Source organism: Erithacus rubecula (genome assembly GCF_903797595.1).
Source record: "Erithacus rubecula genome assembly, chromosome: 1".
Taxonomy (NCBI): Eukaryota; Metazoa; Chordata; class Aves; order Passeriformes; family Muscicapidae; genus Erithacus; species Erithacus rubecula.
Window position 1 is genome coordinate 32,971,772 of NC_136658.1, and position 15,960 is coordinate 32,987,731.

Sequence of the window (15,960 nt, forward strand, 5' to 3'; positions counted from 1 at the left end):
GGGATTCTGTGCTTCTGAGGTGGCCCAGGTAGCTTATCCCAAGGCAGCTGAGAGCAGGCAGTATGTTAAGCCATCAGCAGTCAGCAGTGCTGACTGGCTGGGATGGGCTGCAGCCAGTCTGTCTCTCTCCTTGGAGTACCCACTGCCCACCCTGGACTCCATTTCATTCCCTACTGACACACTCCCCAAGACAAAAATCAGTGGCGAGTAAAAAACTACTTGGATTAATTTACTTTTATCATTCTGCAAGCCTGGAGGTGCATTATATCAGCAATAATATGGGCCACAGGAACTGATGGCAAAAATCAGAGAACAGTTCTCACAAAACATTATATATTTTGTGTTTGCATGGCTTCAGGGGGCCACTTATAATTGTCAAAAACAAATGAATCGTACTCAGGGCTGTACATGAACTGTTTCACAAAGGTTTCCTTGTCTGCTGGCTCAGGGTACCAAGAAGCAAGGCCTTGCTTGTAAGCCCAGTCAACAATCTGCAAAAAGATAAGCAAAATGAGCTGCTGAAACAATGCTGGCACGTTATGAAATTGAAACCAACTGCAGTTTGGCCTTGTCTGTGTTTTCCCTCTTTCCTCCTCTCAGAATTGTGCAGTTTTTTGCTTTTTTCTCTTTGTGAGTCAGCTGCACTTCACCCTCAGCTGGGTGAGGGAATGCAAGCTGCCTGCAAGGAGTGGCTGTAAGAAATGCACCCCCTGCCCTGGCAGAATGGTTGGGGTGTGCAGGTGCAGAAGGAGAGCAGCCCTTTGGCCAGCTCTGCTCACACTCTGCTCTAAGCTCCTTGGCCACGCTCTGCATCTGCCAGTAGCTCTGAGCAGGCCAAGGAGATTCTCAGTGGGTGTCTCTGAATTACAGATCTGATGTATACAGGGCACCAAACCCATAATTAAACAAGTCCAGATCTGGAATAGTATTTATATATTTAGGTCTCAACTAAATACAGGAGGAAAGGCTCCAAATAGCAGTTTAGAACCTAAAATCTTCTGGCAACTTGAGTCATTTTTGAATTTGACTCTAAACTCATTTTTTGAAGTGCTGAAGCCTCACAGTTTCAAGCAGTAAAGCACAGCTTTGTCAGCTGTGGGGCAACCGACATCAGAATGTAAAACTTGGGTTTTAATGACAGAAGAAATCAAAGCAGCAATTCCTGAGAATGACTGCTTTAGACTTCAGAAAAACATGAATTTAAAAATCACAAACCAAAAATTATTCCAGAGCAATTTCTGCCCTCCCTACCATGAAAAGTGGAAATAAGAATGGAAATACTCACTTTCACAGCAATTTTGAGAGACACTTCTCTGATGCTGGCCAAGGGAGGATAGAGTCTTCCTTCTGCAAGATTCTGCTCTGTCACCTGGGCAGCAAGAGTCTAGAAAGAAGAGGATGGTAGTTTATAGGCATGGTCTCAAGCACACACCACATTCCCTCACATCACAGGGCACATGGCTGAAACCTCAGCAGCATCAGGGTTGGGACTAGTCCTGAGTGGGAACTTGTGACCTGTTCAAACACATGTGCACACATTTCATCACAGATTCAGATGGAGCCAGAGTGGGGAAGTGCTGTGTCAGGGCAGCAGGTGTGGAGAAGGAGACCCCTGCATGGCTCCTGCACCTCTGCAGGTGTAATGGCACCATGAGCTTTCCCTGAGCCAGGAGGAGGCTGCAGCTTTTTGCTGAGGCTGAGCCATTTCCCCTCCATGCATTGTCCTAGGCCAGGTTCTTTAAAACACCTGCAGTAGATACACGTGCCTCTTATCATCTTTTTAACAGTATGAGTTAAATGTCAGTTGGAGACCTCAGCTGTGAGGAGGAAGATTTCATCAGAGATGTGCCGGACCCCGCAGGCAATGACTCCCAGTGCCACTCCTGGGAAGATGTAGGCGTTGTTTCCTTGGCCAGGGAAGAAGGTCTGTCCATTGGGCAGGGTCACCTTTGGAAATGGACTCCCACTTGCAAATATTCCCCGGCCCTGATCAAAGAGAGAGAGAAAAAAGCATTCAGATTCGGCAGAGCAGTCAGATTTCTGCTGCTCATCATGACCTGTGCTCAGGGGACGCTGGTGATAAAATAGCCAAACCTCAGTCACAGAGGCATCTCCACCACAGCACCTCCAGCTGACACTTTGGGAGGACCCAACCCCCAGAGCCATGATCAGAGCCATGCCTAGAGCCACCAAGCACGGAGTGTGTGCTTGTACTGCAAGTGCTCTGATCTCACTGCCTCTCTATCAACCATCTGTGGAGTGTCAAGAGAGACTCATAAAGGTCTGGGGCTGTGTGATTGCTCTGGACATAGGCAGGTGGTGGGGAAGGCAAAGGAAGGAGTGAGACAAGGGCTCCTCTCTCTTGCCAAGTCAATCCACATGACTGTAGTTCTTCAGTGACATTGGGTCTAAGTTGGGTGATGTAAACAAGTAGACTGGCATAACACAGGGGGGGATAGAAACCAGAGAGGATGGAACACCTTACAGCTGTGAGTGAAGGAGGCAAGCACTCTCTTTAGAAAGTAATTCAGGCTGGTAGGAACCCAAATTCTTGCTCACAGCAAGGTCAGCTATGAAATCAAACTGGCTCGCTCAGGGTTTTACCCACTCCAGTCTTGGGAACTTGCAAGGACAGAGACTGCATGAGCAATCTTGGCTCCTGCTCCGCTGCTCCCCCTCACCCTCCTCACCCGCGGCAGTTTTCCTTTACGCCCCCGATTTCATCCCTGCGGGCTGTCCCCTGTGCTGTCCCCTGTGCTGTCCCCGCACAGCCCGCCCCGTGCTCCTACCTGGGTGAGGCGGTAGCACTGCTCGGCTGTGCACTCCGCTTTGCTGGTGGGGTTGCTCAGGGCGAACACGATGGGCCTCTCGTTGAAGGCTGCCATGTCCCGCAGCAGCCGCTCGGTGAAGGCGCCCGCCACAGCCGCCACACCTGCGACAGCGCCCGCGGTGAGGCGACAGCCCCCGTGCCGGGGCTGCTCCCTCTGCACTGCTAAAGGACTGGGAGGAACCGGCTTCACCCCTGGACATGCAGGTGGCACTGTAACTTCCTTACGTGACAGTGAGATTAAAAGCCTGCCCCAAAATAAAGCGCTCTGCTGCTCCAGGCAGAGCGGCACCAGTGTTCTAGCCAGCCTGGCTGCAGCGCTGTGACTCCCGCAGACCTTCCCGCGGTGCCTGTTGCCATCCTCGTCCTGCCCAGCCTGACAGGGCCCAGGTTGAGAGCCCCAGGTCCTGCCTCCCCCAGCACCTCCCTCTACAGCTCTGTCTGGAAGAACTCCTACAGCTCCGCAAGTGAGGATGCCTGTACCCCATGGTTAACGCAAAAAGGATACAGAGAACTCAGCTGACAAAATGGGGGTGAAAAAAGCTCATTTTGTTTGGACTAGGAGGAAAAAAAGGAGACTCTGGAAGAAAGACAGAAATTCTCCTAAGAATTGAATTGACACGAAAAGGTCATATAAAGTGAACTCCACCTATAACTGCTGTAGGCTTCACTTTCTGCACAACCTCTTCCAGTGTGTCTATACTGGGGTGGTCCTGGGCAAACATTTCTTTCTCGTGGTTCAGGTGGCTCCTGCCCTGTGAGGAAAAAGGAGTCAAACTTTGGTCGGTTGGCAACAGGTGGACACATGACATGGTAATTCATCTTCAGCTCATTTCATCTTTCACCTCTACCTAAAGCAGATTCCACAGCAGGACCTCAGCACCAGCCAGTCAGGCACTGACTGGTTGGTGTAATGTCACCCTGGGCTGGCCTCTGCTCCTCTCCCCCACCAAAGTACACTGACTGCATGCAGGAAACACCTGGTGCCATTCATTTGTACAGAAAGCACAAGTCTCCTCCAGTCTGAGGAGGCACAAGGGCAGAGGCCCTGGGGACACAGGGAGTGCAGAATGGAGCTGGGCCAGGCTGAGTCACTGAGCAGGGCACAATTTTGCTGTGATAATGCCCCATATGATGTGCAAGACTTCTAGCACTGCTTGAGGCCATGGCCAGCAGGATATCCTTCCACTTTAGAGGCCCAGCCCAAAGCACAGCCTTTAGGGCAGCCAGTGCTGCTGGCACACTTGTCACCAGGAGACCTAGTCCTCTGAAAGCAGAAGCAGCAATGCTGACACCAATGAAACTGCAGCCTTTACTTCAGGGCTGAGAAGGGGTCCAAGACATCTGCCTGCTCTGGCTCCTCTAGCTGGCAATGGATGACAGGTGAGTGGAGCTCAGCTCTGGAAACAAATTCACCTTCACAATCAGTCCCTTGGAGTCCACCATCCAAATTTTTTTGATGGCATCCTCTCGTGAAACTCCTTCCTTTTCCATGGCCATGAGGATGAGATGACCTATGCCCATTGCAGCCTGGAACACAGTATATAATGACTTCATTGGGATATCATTATCTTTTGGGGGATGATTTTAAATGAGAGGTGGGTTGGGTCATCCCCCAGCACTGCACAGAGCAGGGAGACTTTCTGCTCCAGAGTTGTACAGTGCAAAGCCATAGGCCTGATTTCAGCATTGTAGGTGCTGCCATAAAAAAAACCCCCTCACAATCTTTGAGCAGAGCAAGTAGCAGGTGAAGCTGAAGAAGCAGAGGTGGTACTTTAAGAAGCAGGGGCTGTCTCCATAATTTAAACCAGCTGCTGCTGGGGAGGAAAAGAGACAGATATGCTGGTGGCACTGCAGTACAGAGGAACTCAAAGCCAATGCTGCATCTGAAATACAGCCATGAGGAAAGTCTTTTCCCATTCCTGCCTGGGAAAGCAGCCTGGACATGCTGTGTGTTTGTGGTCCTACAGCCATGTCTGGCCCTCCTGCCCAGATGGGGACTAACAAGGCAGGAGGGTCTCTGTACCACAGAGATGGTGACCAGCACAGACATGTCTGCCAGCAGGGGTGGAGAGAGAGAGAGTAATCTTCGTCTCAGTGATGGGTAGACAAATAGTAACAGACCTTCCCAAAGTCTCACAGGTGGGTGAGAGCTGAGACAGATCCTGGACCAACACTTTTAGTCCATGGACCAGGCTCTGGAGGCTTCTTCTCTCTTTGAGCAAGGTGCCATGCAGGCAACCTTGCTTCTGCCATGGAGCACTATGACTGACTCCAGATAGAAAGGTGTTCTTACACTTCTTTGAGTCTGATTCCTCTGGACTCTGCTGCTGAAAAAAATCTGGTTTAACCTAGACATCAACCCTGAGAACTCAGACCAGCCTCTTTAATATTCCTGCCTCATAAGAGACTTGCCTAAAGGCACTTAAAGCCCCACTGACACATAGGCAGCCTTGTAGTATCCACAGTCTGCCTAGGACTTGTGGGCCAAGAAATCACTGACTGTTGGTGGCTTCCACACAGCAGCAAGATCCACCTGTAGGGTCCAATCCTGCCCAGTGACAAGGATGAAGCTTCTATGCTTCATCCTCATGAAGCCAAGTCTTGCAGGAAGTTTCATACCTGACTTTTCTTTCTAAACTTGAAGATAGAGCATATTAAGATACAAATTCAGGAACATTCCTACCTCTCCAGCTCCCAGGAAAACAAACTTCTGGTCAGAGAGCTTGTTCTTTGTGATCCTTAAGGCTGCCAAGATGCCAGCAACTGCAACAGATGCTGTGCCTGAAAGAGAGAAACACCATGAGATGGACATGCTGGCAAATGCATTGTCTATCCTGCAGATATACTGTCAGAAACCTTGTGGTAGGAATCATTCTCCTAGATTCTGTCATTGAAGGATCAGAGTATCTTCCCTATGCTGAAATATTAACATTCAAATTCTCCTGCAAGGCTGGAGAACACAAATTTTCCTCCATGTGAAGTCAAAGGAACACCAAATCCTAGAATTCCAGGAAAAGTTAATACCTAACTTGCAAGGGTTTAAGATGCACCTGACTTCTCTAAGGTCACATAAGATCCCAGTGGTTTGAACTTGGGTCACCTTGTCAAAAAATCCTCTGTGATCATGGAATTACCATCCTCCTCTCCTATTTACCTCCACAGCCCAGCATTAACATTGTTTTACTAACCTTGATACCCTGACTCACAGCCATCACATCCTGCTGCTAAACATTAAGGAGTCATTGAGACTGAGAACAGGAGCTGGTCCCAGGTTAGTGAGAAACAATGTAAATATTTTCCAGTAAATGGAGCAGAGCCCCTGCTGTTACAGCCACTGTGATATCTGCAGCTTTCCAAGCATTAAGGAGGGGGCAAATTTCCAGACTGAATAACCTGCCTTTACCCCACATAACTCACACATAAATGACATGCAACATTCATCTAATGTCCTCTCAAAGGTGAAGGAATAGGTGGAAATATATCGAATATGGCACAAGCTAGTAAGGATTCAGGCACTGGAAGTAACTCAGCTCACCTGGGCAAGCTGGATGCAAGAGTTAAAGGGGACCTGGGAGTGAAGGAAGAAGTTTGATCACAGAATATAAACCTGGAAGGAACCCCTAAGGATCATAAAGTCAATTTATTTTATTCCTTAGCATTTGAAAGAATATCAGTTTGGATATGCCCTAGTTTTAATCTGTTCCCAGCTCTAGTGCTGGTCTCTCCATTCTCATCTTTAGAAGTTCTGTGAGAAATCAGGGAGACCACAGTAAACAGCCTTGTGAGGGTGGTCATGGCTGGGGCAGGCAATGCTAATACACCTGATTTAGGCTAATACACCTGATTTCACCAAATTTCTAGCACATCCTATTTTTCTGCCCATGTGATCAGCCAGTGGTTCAGGGTTTCAAGTAGCCAGTGCTTCACTGAGGTTCTCTGCAGGGTCCTTAGGGCCTGGGGTGCTGCAAGGCATCAGGAACTTGCAGGCTGGGAAACAGCAGCTCCTGAGCAGACATAACCACAAGCAGTGACACCAGCAGATGGAGCTGCCTCATTCTGAAGGACCCAGAAAACAAATTCAGCTTTACCTAAGCATTTTCTTTAGTGCAAAAGCCACAGACAAGCTAGGAATCTGCTGGTATATCACTGGGGAATGATTCACACTCATCATTTCCTAGCAAGCAGAAAATCTAGTGGAAGCACATGTACTCTGCCAAAAAAGTAATTTTAGCAACACGACTTATCTTGTTTAAGGAGTCTATATGAACTAGTCTGACAAAGAAAATCTATAGGTCAGACAAGAAGTATTTGTCAGTACAATGTGAAAAATTTTGTGACTGTAAATCAAATGAGTTTAGCTCTCCAAAGCTAATAATTAGCCCCTCCTAAGAATGATTCTGGTTTAGCAGAGGTGACAGCACCCCTCCTGCAGCAGATGTGGTGTCTACACTGGAACACTGGTACAGAATGGCAGCATCATTTCATAGAACCAGAGAATGGTTTGGGTTGGAAGGGACCTCAAAGACCATCTAGTTCCAACTTCCCTGACATGAGTAGGGAGACCTTCCACTAGATTAGGTTGTTCCAAGCCCCATCCATCCTGTCCTTGAAGACTCCCAGACATGAGGCATCCATTACTACAGTAGGGCACTGCAAAGCATTCATGCCTTAAACACAAAACAGACTAGACTGATGGCTGATAACTTTGTAAGCTTCTTTCTTGCAATGAATCACTTGAGACACTGCACCAAGGATGAATTCCCTTCATCAGCTCAGGAAAGTCTTTACCATGTCATTTCCAGACCATCTGAGTTCAGTCAGTTTAAAGGGATTTGATGGGGAGGGAACCAGCCTTTGAGCACCTTCTTGCTTCAGTATTAACATGTGACACAACTGAAGAAAGTGTACAAAGAATTTCCTCTTGCTCCTCCTGCATTGAATCTCTGCCTTTTAATGCTCTTATGTATTGTATTTGCCTGGTGAAATTCCACTGAACTAGGAAAATTACAGAGGAAGATAATGAATGCCCAAGAAATATAAAAGAACACTGCATAATTGCCTGGTTTTTAGATTTTGTGTTTTATGGGTGTCATATAACCAATCCATGCTCATTCTCTGTGTTATGGTGAGTCTGTAATCAGCAGGACTGCTTGGCATGCTGCCATGACAGATGCTGAGGATGGGACTCCTCTAAAAAAGAGGTGTATGACCCTGCTCAAGCTCATGCTAAAGCAGCCACCTGAACTGGGTCAAATGAAATGCACCCTAGGAGAGTCACTACTACCACGTGTTTTTTAGAGAGACAAGATAACTGGAATACATGTAGATGCTTCTGTTGCACACATCTAATCTGTGCAGGAAGAGATTCCACTCTGTAAGTCTGAACTGCAAAGAAATGGGAAGAGACCAGGGTGCCCCAGTTGTCAGCAATGCCAAGCTTGTGACATGCAGTAGAGTATGAACATCTATGTGTACACTGACACAGGTTCACACACTATCTCCAAGGCTTTCTTTGCACAGAAATCCCCAAATCCCTCTGTGGGTGGGAATGGGGAACTGATCAAAGTTAAAAAACCAGAAGTGAAACCATTACAGTGTGATGGTGTAAGTGTCAGGTCACAGCATTAGCAGTGATAGATGACTGGAAAGTACTGAAAAGACTGAAATGTAACTGGAGAAATATCTTGCTTCTTTTGGTCCTGACTCAGGCAAAACTGCTTTATACCCTGTGACTGTCAAGAGGTCTGATGGGACGAATGCTGGAATTTGCAAACCCATTTAAATGGGAAATGCTCTTGAGAGATTCAACAGAAGGAGATACTTGAGATACTTTTTAAAGGTGTCACTAGCAGGAATTTGTGTGTATGGTGTGTATGGAAAGAAAGGGGGCATGGACTCAGTCTGCAGAGCCTGTGGGACTGGGTGTGCCATTACTCATCCCCTGCACTTGTACTGCAGCCTTGACTAACAGCAGGGCTCTGTTCAGCTCTGCCACTCCTAATCCTCCTCTCTTGTTCCAATGTGTTTTTAATCCATCCACGTCTCCCAAATTGCATCTCACCCTCATTACTCAAGTAATGAAGTTACTGTACCTTGGCCTTAGCTCAGTATTTTTCTGTGATAATTACAATTTCTGAGCATGGAACAACAGAATATCTCTGTGGAGAAGAGTTCACAGCTGGTTCATGTAAAGAATTGGCTAATCATTGTGATTTAGTTTTAAAAGAATCACAAAGTCAGACTGTGGCAGGGAACTCCTCACCATGGCAAGAAAAAACCAGCCATCCTTCAACACATTGGTCTATCTGTTTTCCAAAGACAATGAGTGCTGCTATTGTGGATAACTGCTTCCCTAAGTAATTAGCAAGAGTCAGCTTGGCTGGTCTGTATCTGAGGTGAGATATGGAGGGGTACAGAGAGAAGAAAGGAAAGTGCTTGCAAACCATCCTGTCTATCCAAGTGAGTGTTAAACATGATATCACAAAATAGCAAGCAGACCTCAGGACCCCTCTGGGAAGTTCACAGCAACAGAACCAGTACCAAAAAGAGGCATTTAGAACTAAGGCACACCCAGGAAAGTGGCCATCTTTGCAGGAATCAATTTCTGACACTCAGGCACACTGAGAACATTGTAAAACATTAAAGAAAACCCTGTGGGGTTGATGTTCCACTCGCACTACTGCAGGTGAGAACAAGCCCCAGTAGATGTCAGTGGAGGCACACTGGAGCATTACCCGAGGAAAGGATGTGCTCCACAGCACTGCAGCAGAGAGGCTCCCATTCCAGGGACCCGACCCTTCCTCAGAGTGGGCAGAGGGGTGAGCAGCTCTGCACAGGGAGCTGCAGCAAGCACTGCACAGTCACTGGGAAAGTGCTGCCCAGTGCTGAGCTCAGGGCTGTGCTGTGGCTGCCAGCAGCCAGTGGCTAAGCAGGGGACATGGGGCAAAGCCTGAACCACGGGGGTGCTTGGGGGCAGGAGTCCTGTCCTGCTGATGGCTGGCACTGCCCTGTCACCTGTCCTGGAGACCCCACTGAGCTGAGCATCAGCACCATGCTGAATCCTTACAATGGCAGCAGCAATGGGAACGTGCAGCCACACCACTGCCTGTTTCTTCACACAACACCTGGGTGAGTGATTCCCCCTTCTCCACAGTACATTGGTGGAAAAGATGACCAAATTAATCCTGATCTTTTATTTTTTACTCTTGACCTGCCTGCTTGCACTTGGCCCTGTCAAAACCATGCCAATATGAGGGCCCGGGGAACAGCAAACTGTAGTTTAACAGCTCCAGCAAAGGGCAGCCAAGGAAATATATCTAAATTTATGGATGAGGAGGAAGCCTAGGGCTTTTCCAAATTCTGGTTCACATTAAGTCCCTGCAGCAGTTCCACCCATTACTGGAAAGCAGAGTGGAGCTCGTCCAGATCCATTCCAAATGCATACTCAAACACAACAATGCTGGAGCAAAAACCTGCTGAAGTGTTTGCAGCTCAAGGTCTTCCCCTCCATGACTGCAGGCTAGTATTACCCTTTCCCCAGAGGGCCTCTGTAAGACCTTAAGAAAATTAACTTGAGATGGTACAGAGTGAGTCAACAAGAAGAGCAGTAAAACACAAAGCATTGATGCACATTGTTCTTGTTCTCTTCAGGGTGACCCAGAATTGATAGTGGCATGGAGAAGATCTGCCTGACAATGGAGAAACCTAATAAGGCCATCTCTAGGTTCCTGCTTTTAATCCTTCTGCTGTAAAGTGCTTGGATTACGCTGTGCATGACCTTAATGATGGGTTCTGGCCACAGCAGCAGTCCCTCCCTTCTGCCTGTAGGGTGCCAGCCTGCATCCACTGTGCCAATGCAGGCTGAGCCCCCTCGGGCACCCACATGAGCAGAGGCTGTCAGGCAGCTGCCAGCACTCTGCAAGAAATCCCCATCCCCACTGCAGCACTGGGGACTCTGCAAGCTGCTGCATACCAATGAGCTAAAGCAGGTCAGAGCACTCTGCCCTTTCTTCTCTTCATTTTGCCTCCTTAGCCTGGACTTAAAAGATCACAGACAGCTTAACACAGAGGTGACCTGTGCTGTTCTTCACTGCAGAGGAGGAGCTGGCAGTGGCATCCAGTGAATGGGAAAAATACCAAACCAGAAAAGCAGAAAAGGAAAGGGAAACACGTCACAATTCCCAAAAGTGACAGAAGATGTGGGTCTGATCTTTATAGTCCTGCACTGATAAGCCCAAGAAACTGAGGCCCATTTACAGCCTGGAGTCCACACTGCTTGTGTAGCAGTCAGTGTGTGAATTTGACACAAACCCAGTTAACATAGTTAAGGAAGCAGCACCAAGGGGAAATGCAGCAGCCTCCTCCTCTGCAGAGCACAGCAGGTCCAGAGGGACTGTTAATAGTGAACCTCTACAGGACTGAGAACACCTCCACATCTATCTCCAGGCTGGGTAAATCCCCAGGGAAAGCGTGCTGCTCAGGAGCTGCCTGGCAAGACATTGCCTGCTTTGTTCCACAGTACTGTAGGGTCCTGCACTCCCTTCCTATTGTGCTTCCCCCTCCTTAGCTTCCTGTGATAATTACCAATGCATTTGCCACTCCAGCTGAAACAACAAAGTAAGATACTGTACCATTTTAATCCTCTAAAATTAGTTACTGCTGAGCCAAGAACTCTCACTTTGCCTGCTTCTCACAGCACGTGGAAACGTGCCTGTGTGCACATGATTGATTCCCAACTTGCCCAAGTGTTTGAAGCTGCTCAGATTTGTGGCACTGGAGTCAGCCTGTTCCCAGCCTCAGCTGAGATCTGGAGCACTGTTGCTTCAGGCCAGGCACTGCTTCCTGAAGTGTCCTGGGAATGTTATGGAAAGGTTATCTACTGGGAGAATGAGAAAAGGTGGTTGGTGGGTCAAGAGATATTTTGAGGATCATCAGCAGTCACATATCCTACAACCCAAGGGAATCATTGCTCTAATGACTTGGAAAAGACAGAGGTGTTCTGTGAAAGGGGGGACCCTGAGCATTGCATGCAGACTATTTAAATAACAGGCTTTATTCTTTTGTGCACTATTCTCTTTGCCTTGCCTGTATGTGTGAAAAACTTTTGAATGACACAATCTGACACAATTAATTAAATAACACATTAAAGATTTCTTCATTTTTTCTGCAATTCTGACTAAACTTGCAGAACTACTTCTGCTGTTCAGTACTGAGTAAACATTTCAAGAGACAGCTGAGTTGGCCAGATATGATTTGCCCTGGGAGATTCATACTGTTCTCATTCACCTTCATGTTCCTAGGTGCACTTCCAGAAGATTTGATCTGTAATCCCCAGATACTTTGGTTAGGCAAGCTGGGCTAAAATTCCCTGAATCTTTCTTTTTGCCTTTCCTGAAGATAGGTGTGACTTTTGGATTTTTTTTCCCCAGGGATTAGGAATTTCCTCAGTTACCATAACCTTTGAAAGAGTGACTTTGTAATGCTATTGGTCACATACCTCAGATGAATCCTTAGATACATCTCATCAGGTCTCATGGACTTTGTCACTTGAACAATCCCTGCTAAATAGGCAGATGTTCATGGAAGATTCTTTTTGCATGCCTAAACTTCTCATCATGGAACTCAAACTCTGGATGCTTTCCTTGATCAGCATGATCAGATTTGAAATAATGTCCCAAAACATCCTTGCAGCCAAACTGGAAAGCTACAGACTGAACAAATGGGTGAAAAAGTGGCTGGGCTGGTAGGCTCAAAGGTTTGTGATCAGTGGTACAAAGAGGCCAATGCTATTTAAATTCTCATAACAATCTGGATTATAAAACAGAGTGCACTTCCACCAAATTCAGATAGTGACTGGGGATAGTGACTGATACAGTGGTGGTATGACAGTCATTCCCAGGGATCTCAGCAGACTGGAGAAATGGGCTCAAGGAAACCTCATGAGGGTCAGCAAAGGCAAATGCAAAGTCCTGCAGCTTTGCAGAAGAAAACTTTGGGGTCATGCTGGACAGCAAGTGGAAGATGAGCCAGCAATAAGCCCTTGTGACACAGAAGGCCAACAGCCTGCTTGACTGTGTCAACAGTAGGTCCAAAAAGTGACAATTTTTTCTATTTCAGCACTTTTGAGGTCATCCCTAGACAAGAATGTCCCATTTGGGGCTTTCAGAGCAATGAAAAACTGGAGCAAGTCCAGAGGAGGGACACAAATATGACCAAGATGTAGAAAAAGGACTGAAGAGCTTGAGTTTGAAAGGGCTGGAGATGACTATGAGGGCATCTAATTTCTGTTTACAAGCACTGGTTGGAGTGTTTGTAAAGAGGTCAGATTCTTCTCAGAGGTGTACAAAAACAGATGAAGGGCAATGAACACAAGTTGCATCTAGCAAAACTCCAATTGGATATTAGGGGAAAAAAATGCACAAGGAAGATAAGAAAACTTTGGAACAGGTGATACAAAGAGATTGTGGACAACCATCCTTGTATATACTGCAAAGTATTTGGCTGGACAAAGCTCTGAGGAACTTGAACTGGATCTAAGTTTGAAATCACCCTTTATTTGAGGGAGGGGTGGCTGATGTCCAGAGGTCTCTTCCAAACTAATGTCTTCAATGTCTTTATGTCATTTCTTGTAGGAATCCAGAGATGTCTGCTTCAAGGATTCACCAGACTTGACAACTTTGTAAGACTTTTGTCTATTTTCTGTTTATCACTGTGAGCAATTAAGTGAAGCAAAGTTAGAGGAGGAAGAGAAAGAGCAGGAGCTAAAGCATTCTCATGTACCTCTAATCTTATGTGCTTCAGAGTCTGCCCTGGTGCTTTAGTGGGAAAAAGGAAGAAGTGACAATCAATTTTCTCCCTTAGAGCTGTAATTGAAGCTGTTGCCCCTTGCATGAACCCAGACAGAGCTGGGAAAGGACTGATGTCATCACCCCCTCAGAGGAAGGAGAAGCACTCCTTCAATGGGAGCTCCCACACACGGGCACTGTGAGCCAGCTCCTGCCTAGATCCCAGGCTGTTGGCTTTCAGAATAAGCAATGGGCACTGTGAGCCAGCTCCTGAGAGCTCCCAGGCTAATGGCTTTCAGAATAAGTAATCACCTCATCCCAGTTGGTGGTACCTGGCAGGCATCCCACTCAGCATCAGCAGGCTGGCTCCAACTGGAAGGGGTCTGAGTCACCTTCATTCTCTGGGGTTAGAATGGATTTGGAAATACAGTAATTTGAAGGACAAAAAACAAACAAACAAACAAAAAAAGTAGGTATTAATATTTTAAACTGTTTTTTTTTTTTTTTGTTGTTTTTTTTTTTTTTGTGTGTAGGCCCTGGGGCAGCAACAGGGAGGCCTAAAGGATCCTAAGGGAAGCAATTTACACCTTTTTCCCTCATCTCATCTGGGTGTGTATGTGTAGGCACACTGCATCCAGAGTCCCACTAACCAATGGTCAATGAATTTAGAGTAGTGTAGCTCAGGCCTGATCTAGCTTGCACTGCTTGTGCCTAAGATGTGTTTTTAATTCAACATACTAAAAATATTCCCAGCTCAGAAGTTGGAATAATTCAGGCTTCAGAAGGTCTGTTCCTGTCTCGCTTGAGTAAAATTAATCAGGCCTGTTTAAACAGGGTTTGTATAATTCTTATTAATCATTTAAACACCACTTACATTGAACTCTAGCAGTTTTTTAAGTAGCTGAGTCATGAAACATCAGCATGTTAGAAAAGAAAGAGTTTAAGGTACATCCAAAGAACAGGAGGGTGTAAGTGAGAAAATGCCACTCCTACCTTTCTCATATCATTAGAAGATACAGAGGGATATATTAGGGTGGGTAAATCAGACTACTCATCCCAGACTGAACTCTTTTATCTCTGACATGACTCCAAGACACAGTTAACTGAATAGATCAACATTACTTCAGCATTCCAAAAGTCCTCAAATCTCATTTCTGACTACAACCTTAGCTTGGATTTCCCTTTTCTTTCTGACAGCTCCATAAAAAGCCCTAAACAGGTGCTTACTTCTTTTGACTCACTGCATGTTGTGCAGAAGCTCAGCAGGATTACTTACCTACTACTGAGAAACCAGTGCCAGCAAAATGCTTTATTTGAGAATATAACTGTGTCTTACTACAAAGAGGTAAAATCCTACTCTTTCAAAAGGCAGGACTTGAAAGAATTTTCAGGGGACTTGACAACTTCTATGCACTGTGACATGCATCCAACCGGGGAGAATGAGAAAAGGTCCATTCTATGACAATACTGTCTCACAGCATCCTCCTGGATGAGTTTTGCTGCTCTGGGGCAGTCATTACCAGGAACTGTCTGAGGCATTTAGCTATGACCTTTGGCCAAAACAAAACTATAAAAAATAGTCTCCTGCTTCCCAATCAGAATCTGCAATTTATCTTTACTATTATCTTTTTCTTCTATTATCAAAGAAACCTTTCCAACTCACCAAGAAACCTTTGACATTCAGTCCAGTTCTGCCAAGAAAACCTACATCCAGGCCCCTGATGTGTGATTTGGCACATCACCTGGCCTCTTTTAGACTGCTGAGTTCCCTTCCACTTTCAGAAAGAGAAACTAGTCCAAAATAAATATTTACAACACTGGCTTCTTATTATGGCCTTCATCTGTCCATCTTCAGAAAAGTCTGAGTGCTTGGCTCCCCCATTCAATACTTCAGTTCAAAAATGTATCTCCTGGGTTTTCTTTTTCTGTGCTTTTCTCTCCACTGGAAATTTTTGGGGGTGGCAAGAGCACCTCATGAGCCTTCTTGTACAGGAGTATCCATCTGCCCTCCCCTGAAATGCCTTTAGCTTCTCTGCTTCTAAACCCTCTTAATGAAAATGTCTCTGAGCAGGTCCATGCATCCCACTACACCAACCATACTCCCCCAAACCAGGATCTTACTCCTTGTGTCAGATAGGAAGAAGCTGCTATACACATTGCCAAATATTGTTAGATAAGCAGCAGATGCAGAAACAGCACTGGAAAGTCTGCTCACAAAAGAACCAACATTGTGTGAAAAATAACACTGATGTTTCTTTCAGTCTCTTTCAAGTACAAGTGAGGATGAGCCCAACTGACTGCAAATAATTAAATCAAACTTTGGAAATTCCTGCATGTTTCAAGCAG

The 15,960-nt window shown here is 46.3% G+C and overlaps 1 protein-coding gene across 2 annotated transcripts in view; it reads right to left on the reverse strand.

Moving 5' to 3' along the window:
• Positions 1-216: 216 nt before the first annotated feature.
• The window catches only part of ME3 (malic enzyme 3), a 114,543-nt gene continuing 98,799 nt past the window's right edge, over positions 217-15,960 (reverse strand). For both annotated transcript variants that reach the window (XM_079303803.1, XM_079303802.1), the window contains 7 exons: positions 5,514-5,611; positions 4,244-4,357; positions 3,477-3,582; positions 2,790-2,932; positions 1,813-1,986; positions 1,286-1,384; positions 217-491 (listed from right to left, as the gene is read on the reverse strand). In XM_079303803.1, the coding sequence (XP_079159929.1) occupies positions 330-491; positions 1,286-1,384; positions 1,813-1,986; positions 2,790-2,932; positions 3,477-3,582; positions 4,244-4,357; positions 5,514-5,611 (896 nt within the window). In that variant the 3' untranslated portion in view covers positions 217-329. The remainder of the gene's footprint in view (positions 492-1,285; positions 1,385-1,812; positions 1,987-2,789; positions 2,933-3,476; positions 3,583-4,243; positions 4,358-5,513; positions 5,612-15,960) is intronic.